General features: G+C 48.8%; 1 protein-coding gene across 12 annotated transcripts in view; it reads right to left on the bottom strand.

Moving 5' to 3' along the window:
* afdna (afadin, adherens junction formation factor a) overlaps positions 1-18,682 on the bottom strand; it is a 323,280-nt gene that overhangs the window by 41,946 nt on the left and 262,652 nt on the right. For all 12 annotated transcript variants that reach the window (XM_072503518.1, XM_072503546.1, XM_072503555.1 and 9 more), the window contains 3 exons: positions 17,479-17,552; positions 16,832-16,950; positions 13,819-14,013 (listed from right to left, as the gene is read on the bottom strand). In XM_072503518.1, coding sequence (XP_072359619.1) covers positions 13,819-14,013; positions 16,832-16,950; positions 17,479-17,552 — 388 coding nt within the window. The remainder of the gene's footprint in view (positions 1-13,818; positions 14,014-16,831; positions 16,951-17,478; positions 17,553-18,682) is intronic.

Raw genomic sequence — 18,682 nt, 5'->3', positions numbered from 1 at the left:
TTTCTCCACCTCTTTGATAAAAGTTAATTATTTTAGCAAGCAATTGATTGAAATTGCCAGAATCTTAAGTTTGAATTACTTGAAATAATGTTTATCTCATTTATTTGTGAATTAATAGAAACTTAAAGAAACTCACTGACACCATTTAAAAAAGTGTAAATCTGGAGATGACAGTTGACTTTGCTCCGGTATAAATCATCGCAGCTAACTGCTCCCTCATTGATAGCAGCCAACATTTTTGTGAATGTAAGAAAAACTTGTTAAAAGAAAAATTAAGATAAAGAATTAATTAAGTTGTAAAAGTTATGCAAGTTTGTGTTAAGCAAATCGTAAATTCAGTTCTGAGTTGAGATCAGAGCTTAGCTTGCAGGTTGCAGTAATTCAATTTGAATTTTCAAACATTTTAAGTTTTAAAAGAACACTGTTAAAACCTTTTAAATAATTTTGCCAAGTAGCAAAAATTGCCATTGGTTATAGGCAAATTTTAAAAAAAAGAGAGCCAAAGTATGAAAGCTAAAGAGTTAATTAGATTATGGAGACAATAGTGTCAACATGAGAGGGATAAGATCATGTTATTAAGTTGGCAAGAAAATGCCCTTAAAATGGGGATTCCAATTAGTGAAAGGGGGAACCAGAAAACTCTGGAGATCTTGAAAAAGGAGTGTGCATTCAAAAAACGCGCAAGTAAAGAGAGGGTGGACACGAGAGAAAGAAAATGAGCTACGTAGTTCAATGGCTGGCCTTGCATTGACAGAAGGAGTTGAGGACCCAGAGAATTGGACCATGTCGGGTAGAGTCCCGACTGCACCAGTAGCATTGTCTGCACTAATTCCGGAACCACCAGGGTATCATAATTTAGATCCAGTCACTGCTGCCCAGATTCAAATCATGCCAGCCTCTCCAGCCCCTTCGGTTGATAGATTGGGTCCTATTTCAGCATCGTCACCGTCTGTTAGAGAAGGGGAACTTTGTTCAACAAGCTCAGTTAGCTCTAGGACCCGATCTCGGACAGAGAGAAGGGCCTGATCCTATCCAGAAACAATCACGCATACCACCTAGATCCCTTCAGACCGATATGGTAGGACAGAAAAGTATGAGAACAAAGAAAGAGGATGGGAATGGTTCTGAGGAGCTGGAGCTCCCCCTAGTGGAAGGGAAGGACATCGAAGTCTTTGAAGAGCCAGAGGAATCCGCTAGAGCACCCCCTAGTGAGACTCTGAGACAGTTGCCGATTAGGAAAATACCAAACCCTGATGCTGTAACGGCGGCCGCCCAGCCCACGATAGATTTCCCATGGAGACCCAGTGAGATGATGGCTATTCTGGCTGCAATCCCAGACAGGAAGAAATCTCCTGCTGCTTTCGTGGACTATCTGAGAACTACCATCTCAGTTTATCAAGCAGATTCAAGGGACCTCTGGGCCCTAGTCCAGCAGGTTTTAACCCCAGCAGAGTACCGCAATCATCTCAATCACTTCAATTATGCTAGCCACGCCGCTTTTCAGCAAGCCCATGCTTTGGACGATGATAGACAGGCACAAATCCTGAATGCGTTGAATGTCACATTTCAAAAGCCCATAAACATTTCTGCTATCTTAGACCTCAAAACTAAAAAGACTGAAGAGCCAGAGGAATGTCTGGAACGTTTTAATAAAATCTACTATGGGCAGTCAGGCGACTTGCCGTACCAAAATGGTCAGAATTCCCCTCAATATTGTGCTATGTTAATGCATTGCCTACCACCTTCCGTGGCTACTGCCGTGAAATGTAATAACATGAATTGGACAGAGAACGGCCCTTCTCAGATGGCCAGGGCAGTCAAATTTTATTGGAAGGAGGGTGTAGGCCAGGAAGGAGGCTCAGTTACAAAGTTTAAGACTGAGCGTGTAATGAAAAAGGATGATCGGAGACCCCAACCAGCGGCAGATACGGTGGCTTACCAGCTGGAACCCCAATATTGTGACCTTGGGTGGGTGGATCCAACACGGGGGAGGATATCAAACCCACCCAAATGGACCCTCAGCTCCTCTTTATGGCCCACCGTATGCACCGACAGCTTCACAACTGCCACCCCCTCTGAGGGGCCATTGGTCTACTGGGAAAAGAGGACGGGGCAGATATAGAGGGAACAATACATGTTTTAATTGCGGCCGTGCAGATCTCTGGCAACAGGAAAGCCCCTTTAAAAGACGGGCAGCAGAAGGAGACTACCCGACCCAAAGGAGGGGGTACCCACCAAAGGGAGGACAGACGAGGTACACTGACTTCTCCCAGGCAAACCTTTTCCCAACACAAGATTGACTAGCTAATTTAGTCATAAGGACTCTTCAATCGGACAGGGAGCCTATTATTTCTCTGCAGATAGGAGATCAACACTGCCCATTTGTAATCGACACTGCAGCAGCCATGTCTTCGGTGCAATCAGATCTTCGACTACCACTATCCGACCACACCCAGCATTTGTTGGGGTTCTAAGGACAGGTGTATGAGTATCCTATTTATGAACCTGTGACAGTCACTTATGAGAATAAGTCTGCGGATTATCGGTTTGTGGTGACTACTGGATTGGACTGCAACTTGTTGGCCCGAGATTTACTGTGTATCTTCCAGCTACAGTGCGGAGACAAAGGGGTCACGGTTTAATCATGGAGGATGAGCCAACAGTGCTATATTTCTCTCACTCCCCAGTGGTGGACATTAGACATTGAACATTCACTGCATCACGTTACCCTGGCCTATGACAGAACCGGACAGAACAGGGAGTTGGAGGACAAATTCCGGCCGTTAATTGGGACTGAATGGCCAGTGAAGGTTACAGCCACAGTCACGGGAAAAGAAGGTACAGTCGATTTTGTTACAATACCACCACATTTATGGCCACAGTCAGCTTCTGTGGGCCCTCATATTACACGTCAGGTCCACGGCCAGTACCATGCCAAGGATCTAGGGCCTATGTTAAGGAGGGCAGTGGATCATTCAGATCCAACAGAGTACGCACTTCAAGTCACGCCAAACGGCACCTCCATAAAATATTTTGAGGTCCCTGAAACGATTAACACTCGACTTCAGCCAACCCACAGCTCTGGAAGAATAGGGGATTTCCTTATCTCGGCCGGCACGGAAATATCCCACCGGGGTTTAGTTAATGACCTACTGCAGGCCCTCCTTATGCCCGCGCAGATTTCCGACCCCAGTTGACGTTGGTAATGAACAAGCAGATTGTGCAGCGTGGACAGCCGCGCAAATTCAGCAAGTGATGGTGCCCAAAATGTCAAGTCAGACTAAACGATCTACTATAAATAGGTCTGCTTCTGACAAGCCAATGCCAACCATCCAAGACGTCATAAGGTTACAGGAGGACGCTCCTGAGTGTGATAAACAAATGTGGAAACGGTGAGGTTGTACATATGATTCTGTTTCCTCTTAATGGACCACGCCAGCACATCAGACTTGTATGTCTGATGTACTGGCTTTATGGGTCATCGAATGTGTACACTTTGCAACTCATTGTGGGGCTTGGGGGACCAGTGATTTGTTGCTGGACACTTGGTGGCACCCTAAAATGCAGGGGCTGGCCCAGAGTATCAGTAATCGGTGTTTGATTTGTCAGCAATATAACACCGGCAAAGGTATCCCTTGTGGTATGGGGCAAACTCCGTTGCCCAATGGTCCCTTTGAGACGCTCCAAATGGATTACATTGAGTTAGAAAGGTGTCAATGTTATAAATATGTTTTGGTCATCGTGGATGTGTTCAGCAGATGGGTCGAGGCGTATCCGACTACCGATAATAAAGCTGCTACTGTGGTTAAAGTTCTGATGAGGGAAATCATTGCCTGGTACGGTATACCGGGTCTGTTAAGTTCTGATAACGGGCCTCATTTTATTAGACAGATTAACAAGGAGTTCTGCTCCCAGTTGGGCATACGCCAGCAGTTACACTGCGTACAGACCGCAGGCGGCCGGGTTGGTTGAGAGACACAATCAGACCCTCAAAACTAAATTGGCTAAATTAAGAGCAGACACAGGACTGACATGGCTTAAGTTGCTCCCCGTTGCCCTCTACCAGCTGCGGGACCGGCCCGGCTCTCTTCTGCCGAGATCCTTTATGGCAGGCCTCTTAGAACTCCCTGGAACCTGCATGTTCCCAGACTGGTTCAGTTTCACCATATGACTGAAGAAATGACCACCTATGTTCTAACCCTCACTAAAGTCCTCAAGGAGCTCCATGGCCAGGTCCGCGCTGCTCACCCGCCACCGCCCCCCATTACCTAGCTCACTTTCAGTGTAGCCCGGTAGTTGTCATGGTCAAAAATTGGACTCGGAAAGGGTCGGAGCCACGATGGGAGGGGCCCTTCCAAGTTCTCCTTACCACCCCCACTGCAGTTAAAGTGGAGGGGCGGAGTGCTTGGGTCCACCTCCACCACTGTAAATTGGGTCCACCTCTACCACTGTAAAAAGGTCGGTTACTAACCTGCCTCCCTTCCCCAGTGCTGTTTTACAAGTGTAAAGCATGATGGGGTGGCTGCACACCGCCTGTGTAATCTTCGGCCTCGCCTCGCTTGGAGTGACCGCAACCAAACTACAAGGACATTTAGTTTATGCAGAGGTGATGTTCTTCGCTGCCCCCATATACGAGGACATGGTATCGACTCATGGAAGGTCATCAGGTTAACGGACAATGCAGGACTTATGAAGCAATTGCACCGGTCCCGGCGATGGGAAGGGAACATTACATGGACATTGCCTTGTTTTTGGAGTACATGTAAAGTTGATTTTGGATGTGTTAAGATTGGTGCCATAAAGGTAAAATCAGACCGTCAGGAGAGGGTAGGAAGAGGTTGTGAGAGAGGGGGACTAGAGAGAGGACGGGGCGATTAAGGAGGGGAGTACAACTCGAACGTAGGTTATCAGGAGATACACTTATTTCATTTAGGACCCAGACTGAGTAAAACCCGGGTAGTATGAATCTCTTCTACCAGATTTACCACCGCTTGTATGGCCAGGGACGGGCTGTCTGCTACCTGAATCCTGCATCTAGGTTATTTTCTGTTTCACCGCTTTGGGGCACTCCCCAAATGGTGGTTCATTGTCAGCATTCCGAGCCACCGCCCGAGCAAGTCACTCTTCCTTCCGATCCAGGTTCAGCACCACCGTCTATTTGCCTTCCCCTTCCTCGGGATAATTCCCACTCACAGCATGATAGGCTGCAACGATGGAGGGCGTACATACCTAGCCACTTCACTCCCAATAGAGACTCCCGATCGTACGAGAATTGTTTCAGCAGTGGCGGGTACGGCTGTTTGCTGGTAGAGGTGGAAACGAATATAACATGTCTGTTCCCCACCTGTACGGACAGGAGGTGCCATATCACCCAGGCGTCTGGCCAATGCGTTTGTGACAACACCACCTGCGTTCCATTGAACACTGGCCTCCAGCTCCTTTCTGGCTGGGCGAATGTCTCTCATATCACTGTTGGGACTAGGGCTTTCCGCATTGCTGGGAGGCCCGAATGGGCGTTCCAAAGCTGGATAAACTGGGCTACTGGGGGATCCCTACGCAACCGATATACTGATTGTGATGCTAGCCTGTACACGGAGCAAGGTTGGTAGTTTAAAAAAAAAAATTATTTCTAAAAAAATATGTTTATTAAGAATTTTTAACAGAATTTTCAACCATTTAAACAAACACCTCCCCGTAACAAAAAGAAGAGCATAGCAAGACATAAACACGGCAAATCAATATGATACAGAACTTTGTACATTGGATTCCTCCCGTACATATCAGTTTTCTGGATCGTTTATGTTTTTCTTGCTCAGATGCCCCCCCCCCCCCCCCCCCCCCCCGAGAACCTCCCTTTCCCTATCCCTCCCTCTTCCCCTCCCCCCCAGAAAGAGATGTCCCCCCCCTCCTCTGTCCCCACCACCCTGGGCTGCTGCTGTCGACTGAACTCCATCTAACGCTCCGCGAGATAGTCGAGGAAAGGTTGCCACCGCCTGGAGAACCCCTGCACAGACCCTCTCAAGGCAAACATTATCCTTTCCAACCCGAGAAATCCTGCCATATCATTTATCCAGGCTTCCACACTGGGGGGCTTCGCATCTTTCCACACTAACAAGATCCTTCGCCAGGCTACCAGGGGCGCAAAGGCCAGAATGCCGGCCTCTTTCGCCTCCTGCACTCCCGGCTCGTCCGCTACTCCAAATAGTGCTAGCCCCCAGCTTGGCTTGACCCGGACTTTCACCACCTGAGATATTGCTCCCGCCACTCCTCTCCAGAACCCCTCCAGTGCCGGGCATGACCAAAACATATGGACATGGTTCGCCGGGCTCCCGGAGCACCTTCCACATCTGTCCTCTACCCCAAAGAACCTACTCAGCCTCGCCCCCGTCATATGCGCTGTATGAACCACCTTAAATTGTATCAGGCTAAGCCTGGCACACGAGGAAGAGGAATTAACCCTACTTAGGGCATCAGCCCATAGCCCCTACTCAATCTCCTCCCCCAGCTCCTCTTCCCATTTACCCTTCAGCTCCTCTACCAAAGCCTCCTCGTCTTCTTTCATCTCCTGGTAAATCGCCGACACCTTGTCCTCTCCGACTCATACGCCCGAAATCACCCTGTCTTGAATCCCCTGTGCCGGGAGCAGCGGGAATTCCCTCACCTGCCGCCTCACAAACGCCCTCACTTGCATGTACCTGAAGGCATTTCCCGGGGATAGTCCAAATTTCTCCTCCAGTGCCCCTAAAGCTCGCAAATATCCCATCGATGAACAGGTCCCCCATTCTTCTAATCCCTGCCCGATGCCAGCTCTGAAACCCCCCGTCCATCCTTCCTGGGACAAACCGATGGTTATCCCTGATCGGGGACCACACCGAGGCTCCCATCGCGCCCCTATGTCGTCTCCACTGCCCCCAGATCTTTAGCGTTGCCGCCACCACCGGGCTCTTGGTGTACCTTGTGGGCGAGAGCGGCAGCGGTGCCGTCACCAGCGCCCCCAGGATCGTTCCTTTGCAGGACGCCATCTCCAACCTCTTCCACGCTGCCCCCTCTCCCTCCATCACCCACTTACGGATCATCGCCACGTTGGCTGCCCAGTAGTAGCCACCCAGATTCGGCAATGCCAACCCTCCTCTATCTCTGCTACGCTCCAGGAACCCCCTCCTTACCCTCGGGGTCTTGCTCGCCCACACAAATCCCATGATGCTCCTGCTTACCCTCTTTAAAAAGGCCTTGGTAATCATAATTGGGAGGCATTGGAATACAAAAAGAAACCTCTGGAGGACCACTATTTTAATCGACTGTACCCTGCCCGCCAGCGAGAGTGGCAACATGTCCCACCTTTTAAAGTCCCCCTCCATCTGTTCCACCAGCCGCATCAAATTAAGTTTGTGCAGTGCCCCCCAGCTCCTAGCTACCTGGATCGCCAAGTATCGAAAGCTCCTTTCCGCCCTCCTCAACGGTAGGTCGTCTATCCCTCTTCCCTGATCCCCCGGATGCACCACAAAGAGCTCACTCTTTCCCACATTGAGCTTATAGTCCGAGAAGTCCCCAAACTCCCTTCGGATCTGCATGACCTCAACCATCCCCTCCACTGGATCCGCCACATACGGCAACAGGTCGTCTGCGTACAGCGACACTCGATGTTCCTCTCCCCCTCGGACCACCCCCTTCCATTTCCCCGACTCCCTTAACGCCATGGCCAAAGGTTCAATTGCTAATGCAAACAGCAGAGGGGACAGGGGGCACCCCTGCCTCGTCCCTCGATACAGCCGGAAATACTCCAACCTCCGTCAGTTTGTGACCACACTCGCCACCGGGGCTCTATACAGGAGCTTAACCCAACTAATAAACCCTCCCCCGAACCCAAACCTCAACACTTCCTAGAGATACTCCCACTCTACTCGGTCAAAGGTCTTCTCCGCGTCCATGGCTGCCACTATCTCCGCCTCTCCCTCCAACGATGGCATCATAATCACATTCAGTAGGCTCCGCACATTGGTGTTTAGCTGCCTGCCCTTTACAAATCCAGTCTGGTCCTCGTGAATCACCCCCGGGAAACAGTCCTCAATCCTCGTAGCTAACACTTTTGCCAACAACTTAGCATCTACGTTGAGGAGCGAGATCGGCCTATACGACCCGCATTGCAGTGGGTCCTTATCCCGCTTCAGGATCAATGAGATCTTCGCCTCCGACATTGTCGGGGGCAGGGTCTCCCCCTCCCTTGCCTCATTGAAAGTCCTTGCCAGCAACGGGGCTAACAGGTCTACATACTTTCTCTCGAACTCCACCGGGAACCCATCCGGTCCCGGGGCCTTCCCTGCCTGCATGCTCCCCAGTCCTTTAACCAGCTCCTCCACCCTAATTGGCGCCCCCAAACCAGCCACCTCCTGCTCCTCCACCCTCGGGAACCTCAGTTGGTCCAAGAATCGTCGCATCCCCTCTTTTCCCCCTGGGGGCTGGGACCTATACAGCCCCTCGTAAAAGGCCTTGAATGCCTCATTCACTTTCACCGCACTCTGCACCGTAGTTCCCCTGCCATCCTTGACTCCACCTATTTCCCTCTCTGCCATCGTCTTACGGAGCTGATGTGCCAGCATCCGGCTCGCCTTCTCCCCATATTCATACATCACCCCTGTGCCTTCCTCCACTGTGCCTCTGCCTTCTCGGTGGTCAACAGGTCGAACTCCGTCTGGAGATGTCACCTCTCCCAGAGTAGTCCCCCATCAGGGGCCTCTGCATATCTCCTGTCCACTCTTAAAATCTCCCCCACTAACCTCTCCCTGCCCTCTCTCTTCTCCCCATGAGCCCTGATGGAGATTAACTCTCCCCTAACCACCGCCTTCAGCGCCTCCCATACTACGCTCACCTGCACCTCCCCGTTGTCGTTGGCCTCCAGATACCTTTCGATGCACCCCCGCACCCTCCCGCACACTTCCTCGTCTGCCAGCAGTCCCACATGCAACCGCCACAGCGGGCGTTGGTCCCTCTCCTCCCCCAGCTCTAATTCCACCCAGTGCGGGGCGTGGTCCGAGATGGCTATGGCCGAATACTCCGTCCCCTCCACCTTCGAGATCAATGCCCTGCCCAGAACCAAAAAATCTATCTGTGAGTAGGCCTTGTGTACATGGGAGAAAAAAGAGAATTCTCTGGCCAAAGGCCTGGCAAATCTCCATGGATCTACTCCCCCCAACCTGGTCCATAAATCCCCAGAGCACCTTGGCCGCAGCCGGCCTCTTTCCGGTCCTGGATCGATCCAGTGCTGGGTCCAACACTGTGTTGAAGTCCCCACCCATTATCAAAATTCCGACCTCCAAGTCCGGAATATGCCCCAACATACGTTTCATGAATCCAGCGTCGTCCCAATTCGGGGCGTATATATTTACCAATACCACCCCCGTCCCCTGAAACCTACCACTCACCATCACGTATCGGCCTCCGTTGTCCACCAGTATGTTCCTGGCCTCAAACGACACCCGCTTCCCCACCAGTATTGCCACCCCTCTATTCTTCGCATCCAGCCCCGAATGGAACACCTGTCCCACCCATCCCTTTCTTAACCTGACCTGATCTGCCACCTTCAGATGTGTCTCCTGAAGCATGACCATGTCTGCCTTCAGTCCCTTTAAGTGCGCGAACACTTGGACCCTCTTAACCGGCCCATTTAGGCCTCTCACATTCCACGTAATCAGCCGGATTGGGGGGCTACCCGTCCACCCCCCGCTGCCGACTAGCCATCTCCTATTTTAGGCCAGTCCCGTGCCCGCGTCTCCCGCTCCCTCCAGTCCCCCAGACGGAGAACCCCCGCCCCGACCACCTCTTCCGTTTTCAGTTCCCCCTCGGCCATTGCAGCAGCAACCTTATTGTCCCCCCCCCCCCCCCCCACCCCGCTAGATCCAAATCTAGCTCTTTTGCTCCCCCCATAATACTTCCGTAAGTCAGCTGACTCCTGCTGACCCGGCTTCCCGTTGACCCCCCCCCCCCCGCCGTGTGTGGAAATCCCTCCTCCTCCTTGCGCTCCTCCATCCCCCCCTCCCTAGCGCGGGAAAAAGCCCGCGCTTTCCTAAGCCAGTCCCGCCCCCCGTGGCGCAGCTCCTGTTGCGGCCTTATCCTAAGGGCCTTGTAGTTTAGTCAGGCAGCATGGTCGGCACGGGCTTGGAGGGCCGAAGGGCCTGTTCCTGTGCTGTACATTTCTTTGTTCTTTGTTTGTTCTTTGTAATTCCCCCATTCCCGAGTCTCACCTCCCTCCAGCACCGACGCCCACATTCAAAAACTATTCCCCCCATCCCCATCCATCGTCCCACCCGTAAAACATTCTTTATCCATATTTACAATCCTGAATACAGTCAACATCTCCCCCACTACCACAGCCCCTCACTTAGAGTCCAATTTTTTCGTTTGGATAAAGGTCCAAGCCTCTTCTGGCGCTTCGAAATAGTGGTGTCGGTCCTGGTACGTGACTCACAGTCGCGCTGGCTGCAGCATTCCGAATCTCGCTCTTTTTTTATGCAGCACCGCCTTGGCCCGATTGAAGCCAGCTCTCCTCTTTGCCACCTCCGCGCTCCAGTCCTGGTAGACTCGGATCACCGCATTCTCCCATCTACTGCTCCGTTCCTTCTTGGCCCATCTCAGGACACTCTCTCTTGTCCGCGAAACGATGGAACCTCGCCACTATCGCCCTTGGCGGCTCACCAGCCTTGGGTCTCCTCGCCAGGACGCTGTGAGCCCCTTCTAGCTCCAGGGGGCTCGGAGAGGCCTCCGCACCCATCAGCGAATGGAGCATCATGCTCACATACGCCCCAACATCAGCCCCCTCCAGTCCTTCGGGGAGACCCAGAATCCGGAGATTCTTCCTCCGCGACCTGTTCTCCAGGACTTCGAATCTCTCGGCCCACCGCTTGTGCAGCGCCTCGTGCGCCTCCATCTTCACCGCCAGGCCCAAGATCTCGTCCTCATTCTCATTAGTTTTTTCCTTCACCTCTCGGAGCTCTATCGCCCGGGCCTTCTGGGTCTCCTTCAGCCCCTCGATCGCCAACAGCATCGGCGCCAGCACCTCCTTTTTAAGCTCCTCCACACAGCGCCTGAGAAACTCCTGCTGGTCCGGCCCCCATGCTGCTCGATCTCCGCCCTCCGCCATCTTGTTTTCTCCCCCTCGTTTCTGCCGCTGCTCCAAAGCCTCTTTTTTTGTCCCTCCACTTCCAGTCCCCTCCATTCACGACGTAAGGGGGACCTTACTTCACCTTCCCACACGGGATTGAATCAAAAAAGTGCCGTTGGGGCTCCTCCGGAGAGCCCAAAAGTCCGTTCTAGCGGGAGCAGCCGAAATGTGCGGCTTAGCTCCGCATCGTCGCAACCGGAAGTCTACTTTTTTTTTTTTTTTTTTTAAATGGCACAGCGACCAATGTTTTGTCACCCCCATTTCCCCGACAAATTGCTATCGGGGCTCTAATCCCTACCACAGTCCCCTGCCCCTCTGCGTGGACACTGTATAATCAGTTAGCACGCCGGGCAGTCTCAGCTGAATTCTGCGAGAACTGGAAAAAACCTCAGGTTCTCGCACCCAACCGGGGCCACTCAGCCGGGTGGGGAATTCTGAGCGTCTTGACACTGGGAGGTGTGAGGGGTTCCTTGGCGGTCAGTGATAGGAATTATTTTATTTGTGGCCTTACCATCCTGGGAAACGAAACCTTGGGAGCCCTCGGGGCAATAAGCAAGAATTGTCTCAGCTGCGGTTGTTTGCAATGCAGAACCGGTATGCTCTTGACTATCTTCTGGCCTGTGAGGGTGGGGTATGCGCCATAGTGCAGGGCAAGTGTACCATGTAAGTTCAAGACCTAACCGCTAACATCACTAAATTTATGGATCGCATACGGGATCACCTGGACGGAATGCAGGACCCTGGCTCTTGGGGTAATTGGGGATTGGGAGGTTGGAAGGACTGGTTGATAAATATGGCCATGTATTTAGCTGTGGCACTCGGCTACATCTTTGTGGGCCTGACCATCCTTAAATGAGTGATGGGTAGAATGCGGGGTGCACTGGAACAGATAGACGCCCCTAGAATCCTGTTAGGATCCACGCGGGTGCAGCGCATGAAGGGGGGCTGCAACAGGAATTGGAAATGCAGCGACGAATCTTTTAGATGAGGGGCCGTAGCTACGGATTAGATAGGTTATCATGAAATGATAAAAGGAGGGAATGACGAATGTGATATAAAATAGTAAGTTTAAATATTAGTTACAGTAATGTAGATAGAGGCCAGTTTAATTCTAGTGAGTTCACAAAGGACAAAGGATTTCAGCAAGCAGGGCAAGGAAGGGGGGAGGGGTGTCTGGTAGAGGAGGGGAAAAGGATGCTGGGTAACAAGAGGCCCAGGGTTAAGGAATGAGAAGTGAGCCAATTAGGATGTATGGCCAGGTCAGGAGGGGTATAGGATGACCTATGGGAATCTGTATGTGAAACTTGATGCCATTTGAATGTATTTGCAGAGATCCCTTTGTCTCGGACCTCATTCATTTCCAAGGGGTCCAGGAGACTGGTTCTGTGTTCCTGAGAAGCGAGTCAGACTTGCAAGTTGGTTAAAAATAAATAATACTATGCCTACAAATCCATCTCGAGTTTTATTGAGGCCAGAATTCAATGATTTGTCAGAGTTAAGGGGATAGAGCAGGGATTGTGCCTACGCAGGATGCTCTTTTGGAGCGTCAGTGCCAACTCAATGGGCCAAATGTCCTGCCTCCTTCTGCACTGTGGGGACTCCGATTTCCCACAATGATTATACCTTAGAACATGCCAGAAAGAGATGGAGATTCTAACAATCTTGCCACAGGTTTTATGGACCACAGGTTTTAAGAGTTTAAATAAAGCATGGAAGGAAAGGTTATTTTGCTCATTTTTCCAGTGAATAGATACAATGCTGGTCTATTATGGATCCCACCAGGTTCCAGCATTTTGCCCCAGTGATAGTGAAGGAAGAGTGATATATTTCCAATTCAAGATGGTGTATGGCTAGGCGGGATACATCCAGATAGTGGTGTTCCTATGTGTTTGCTTCCCATGTCCTTCTAGACAGTAGCGATTGCGAGATTGGAAGATGCTGGCGAAGGATCCTTGATGAGTTCCAGCAGTGTATCTTGTAGATGGTGCACACTGCTGCACTGTGCATCAGTGACGAGGGAGTAAATGTTTGTGGATGAGATCCCAATCAAGCAGGCAGCTTTATCCTGGATGGTGCCAATCTTCTTGGAGCTGTTGTCGCTTGTCTGGGAAGTGTAGAGTATTCCATCACACTCCTGACTGCCTCGAAGATAGTGGGTAGGCTTTGGGGAGTCAGGAGGTGAGTTCCTCGCTGCAGAATTCCTAGCCTCAGACCTGCTCTTGTAGCCACAGTATTTATATGGTTGTTCCAGTTCAATTTGTGGTCAATGTTGGGGGATTCAGCGATCATAATGCCACTGAATGCCACGGGGCAATGAAACAAATTCTCTCTTATTGGGGATGGTCATTCCCTGATACTTGTTTGGCACGAATGTTACTTACCACTTGTCAGCCCAAGCCTGGATATTGTCCAGGTCATGCTGCATTTGAACATAGACTGCTTCAGTATCTGAGGAGCTGCGAATGCAGAACACTGTAATCATCAGCAAACTTCCCCATTTCTGACCTTATGATGGGGGTAGGGTCACTGATGAAGCAGCTGAAGAGCGTTGGGCCTAGGTAATCAAAATTAACGTTCTGGTTTACTAACAAATCCCTCAATTACTGGAAAAAGATGTGCCTCAAAGAAACTGACAACAGGGAGACCCAGAACTATGTGCTTACTTGCAACATTGGGACTAGATCGATGATCAGCTCGGTTTTTCAACAGTCTTTCATCCCCAGGTGGTTTCTTTGGTTCTGGGTATTCTGTCCAGCCCATTGGGGAATTTTCAGGTGTTTCATTCTGAGGATTACTGTTGTACAATTCAAAGCCTTCACTCTTTGGGCGAGGCTTCCCTGTGCCACGACGATCAGAGGCTGAAAATGGATAAAGTTTACTCATTACCAAATTTTGATTAAAAGTTGGACAAAAATGTATTTTACCACAACCTCTTAAAAGCACATTTTTCAACTACTGACTTGGAGCATAAACCTCTTAAGGTTCTGAAAATTGGAAATGCAGTGAAAAAGGATTATGCACAGTATTAATAAATTACCATCCATTACTGCTTTTGCCAAATGATAGACACTTTGGGCTAGATTCTCTTAGCCCTGGGCCGGGCCAGAGAATTCCTGCAACAGGGCCATGCCGCCGCGACACGTGACTCTCCACAGTGCGGCCAGCCCGCCGAATTCTCGGGCCAGGATGGGCCGAGCAGCCGTCGTGGAAACGCTGAGTCCCACCGGCGCCGTCCACACCTGCGTGGAAGGGTCGGGTGGCGGCCCCACCGATCGGCGGACTGGCCTCTGGATGGGGGCCTCCTTTCCTATGCGCTGGCCCCTGTAGTCCTGCACCATGTTGCGTCAGGGCTGGCGCGTTGAAGGAAGCCACTGTGCTTGCGCGCGTTGGCGCCGGCGCCACTGCGCATACACGGATCCCGTGGCGCCCAGTTCGCGCTGGGATCGGCAGCTGGAGCGGCGTGAACCGTTCCAGCGCCGTGCTGGCCCCCTGTAGGGACCAGAATTAGTCCTGGGAACGGCCCATTCACACCGTCGTAAAACGCAATGGCGTTTACGATGGCATGGACACTCTGCCGCGGGATGAGAGAATTCCGCCCTTTATTTGCCCGATCTCTTGTTAATAGACTCATTTTTAAGAACGATGTAGCACTTTATTCATGTTGGGTAAAATAGAAATGGTAATGCAATAACAATTTAAGAACTGGGCAAAATAATACCCCAAATTTGTCTGTAGTTAGACACATATTATTCTAGCAAAACACTAAGAATCACTGAAAAGAATGCAAAAGGAGTACAACAGTTTAGCTGTAAAACAAAATAGCAGTGAACACTTATGGCAAAAGAAAACAAAACTTAAATCACGGAGGCTTATTTGAATTTACAGTAAGAGGAGAAACTTCTTTTCATCATTTGTTAATTTTGTTCTTCCTCCCTCGCCAGTCAAATGACAATGCCCTAATATATGTGAAAGTTGAGATCATTAAAATTTTAATTACATTACATCTATTGATGGTATAATACTTAATTACAAAGAAATGCATATGTACATTTACTTGTAACTGTTGCACCTTGTGACTGCTGCATCTTGCGGCTGTGTTTTAGAATGACTCATTAAGATTCCAATTTAACAAAATACCCATACGAAAACAAATTTGAAAACCGATGTCTGCCAAATTCATGTAACATTTCCATCTAGCTTGCAGGAAGAACAAACTGCATCAAAAAGTAAACTATTCAAAAGTGGAAGCAATAATCAAAATTGAACTGAACACAATTCTAAGATTAGGAACATAGATGGAGGATTACACCCATGATCTCCTTTCCTACTGCCCGGTTTTGTATAATGAACACAGAATACCACTCTCAACAAATTGCATTAAATATAGATAATTCCACATATAAACTGCTTGCTTCAATGGAACTTTGCATAAGATCAAAGTATAGTATCAGAGCTCAAAGGAATATTCTAACTGCGCTTTTAAAATATTACAGTCATCTAATGGCTTTGTTAACACACACAGCAACTGATTCTCCAAGTTGTTTTGGGACATACGCAGCCAAGATAAACTGGTGAATTTACTTAAATGTGAACCATCTTAGAAAACCGGTTGCCAAGCAATGGATTATTTTGAAATTACTATTACATTGGCAAATTCAGCAGTCAACTTTGCGAAGAAGGTCCAAAATGACTGATAAGTCAAATTGTTTTTGATTACATTAATTGAAGGAAAATATTGGACGGCACAGTAAGAAAACAAATAAAAATAAAAAATGTTGAAAATACTCAAGTCAGATAGCATCTGTAGGAGATAGAGGATAGAATTTTGCCCCACTGTTTGGAGGAGGTGGGGGGTGGGGTGAGCAGGATGGGTGGATGTGAAATATACAGTTTGCTGGCACAGTACTGCCCCCATGGACATTTCCCTGGATGCAGGATGTGGGCAAGTTAAGGAGCCTTAAATTCATTTAAGGCCCATTATTAAAAAGTAGGCTGGAATTTTCCAGGCAGCCTCTGGGTCTCTTGAGGCATTAAGGCCAGGGCCCAGTGCTTTAAATTTTTTTTTAGAGTACCCAATTATTTTTCTCCAATTAAGGGGCAATTTAGCATGGCTAATTCACCTACCTTGCACATCTTTGGGTTGTGGGGGCGATACCCATGCAGACAAGGGGAGAATGTTCAATCTCCACACGGGCACTGACCCAGGGCTGGGATCGAACCCGGGTCCTTGGTAGGGCCCAGTCTTTTAGGCAGGCTTTGAGTCCTTTCTACCCACCTGGTCACAGCTGTAGCCACGGGCTGTCATATAGAGGGATTCTCTCTGCAATGGTAGTCTTTAAGCTTTTTTACAAAATTAAAATATTAAAAAAGTTGGAGAGAGGGCATCTAAGTTGGAGATGCCCTTTCTTTCCCTTACTTGAACTACAGGCTTCATCTCATTCTGTGCTGGAGAGACTCTTCCTAGTGGCCCTCCAGCTTCAACAGCCCACCAGTCAGCTACTACCTGGTCAACTTGGGGTAAAATCATTGCCCAGTGTCTGTTCCCCACACATGACAGAGTACTGATCCCTGGATTTTGGTCCAAAACCCGGCTCAGAGTTAGTGTTTCAGGTCAGTAATATTTCATCAGAATAATTTTGTTCTTACATTAGGAAAACACCCTGCTCATATTTTTACCTCTTTGCATCAGTGGAGAAGGTTGGTTGAGTAGAGTTGCCAAACCATGGTAAATAGCTCCTTGTCTTGCTATTTCTAAGGTGACCACAGAACCGGTTCTTGTCATAAGCTCTGCTGCCCTGGAATAAAGAGTATTTTCTTTTAATAATTTAAATGTTAATTACAGTAGTTTGAACGTGTATGAAATTATATTTGAAGTGCTAATCTGGCTTAGTTTGCACAAAAACACCATTCCACTTTTTGAACAAAACTGCCTCATTTAAAAATAAGAGTTTGCATTCTTTACTTCTTCCCCATGTGATCAACCACAGCATGCAGAATTTTGGACTGAACCTATGGTTAAGGAACTTGATCCCTAACATCTACTGTCCACTGACAGGTCGTTGGGAAGTATGCAGGGGAGGGGTAGAAGTTCCTCTGATGCTCTTTTCCTACCGGCAGGAGTGAGGGAGAAGGGAAAACTGTACGCTTAAACTAATATTCTAAGATGGAGTCTGATATTTTGCCTTTATACCATTCATTCCCACCATACCACAAACTCAAATTTTTGGACCACATAGCTAAAGCTATCATTTTCCAAATGACAGCATTACTTTGACAGTGTTTATTTTATTGAGTTAGTGGACAAACCATGTAGTATCCATTACCTTTCTTGTGAAAGTCCCACAAGACTACGGCCATCTACGCTTAGTAACTGATCTCCTGCAGCCAAACGACCATCCTGCAGAGGCATGGAGTTAAAGTCATAATTAGAGAGCATCCTGTTTTATCCATTAGGATGGAATGTATCGATAGATAATTTTGTTCAATTATTATTCATTCCAAAATGCTAAATTATGTTGGCCGGGGTGGGCAAATGCCAGCATGCCACATCCAGCCCTTTCAGCTGCACCATGTTGGAAAAATTATTTAAATACATCTAATGAGAGACCATAAGACCTAGGATCAGAATGAGGCCACTCAGCCCATCGAGTCTGCTCCGCCATTCAATCATGGCTGATATTTTTCTCATTCCCATTCTCCTGCCTTCTCCCATAATCCCTAATCCCTTTATTAATCAAGAACCGGTCTATCTCGGTCTTAAAGACACTCAGTGATTTGGCCTCCATAGTCTTCTGCAGCAAAGAGTTCCACAGATTCATCACCCTCTGGCTGAAGAAATTCCTCATCTCTTTTTTAAAGGATCATCTCTTTAGTCTGAGATTGTGTCCTCTGGTTTTAGTTTTTCCTATAAATGGAAACACCCTCTCCATGTACACTCTCCAGGTCTCGCAGTATTCTGTTAAGTTTCATTAAGATCCCCCTTATATCCTTGTAAATTCCAACGAGTACAGAGCCAGAGGCCTCAATCATTCCTCACACAACAAGCTCTTCATTCCAAGAATCATTCTTGTGAACCTCCTCTGGATGCTTTCCAAGGCCAGCATATCCGGAGCTCAAAACCGCTCACAATACTCCAAATGGGGTCTGACCAGAGTCTTATACAGCCCCAAAAGTACATCTCTGGTCTTGCATTCTACCCCTCTTGACATGAATGCTAACATTGCATTTGCCTTCCCAACTGTTGACTGAACCTGCATGTTAACCGTAAGAGAATCTTGAACAAAGACTCCCAAGTCCCTTTGTGCTTCTGATTTCCTAAGCATTTCCCCATTTAGAAAGGGAGGAAAAGGAAATCAGATTATTGGCTTTTATCTGTTTGAAGAGACCTTTAATGAATGACCACATGAAATGACCCAAGTCAGTCAACAGAAGTTGGCTTTTTCTGAGCTGGCACTGCCATGTACATGGAGCAACAGTAAGAATTGTATGCTGATTTACAATGTGAGTAAAGCTATCATTGTCTTCTGA

The sequence above is a fragment of the Scyliorhinus torazame genome, chromosome 1, assembly GCF_047496885.1.
Source record: "Scyliorhinus torazame isolate Kashiwa2021f chromosome 1, sScyTor2.1, whole genome shotgun sequence".
Classification (NCBI taxonomy): Eukaryota; Metazoa; Chordata; class Chondrichthyes; order Carcharhiniformes; family Scyliorhinidae; genus Scyliorhinus; species Scyliorhinus torazame.
The sequence above is the reverse complement of the archived record's forward strand: the minus strand, read 5'-3'. Positions and strand labels throughout refer to the sequence as shown.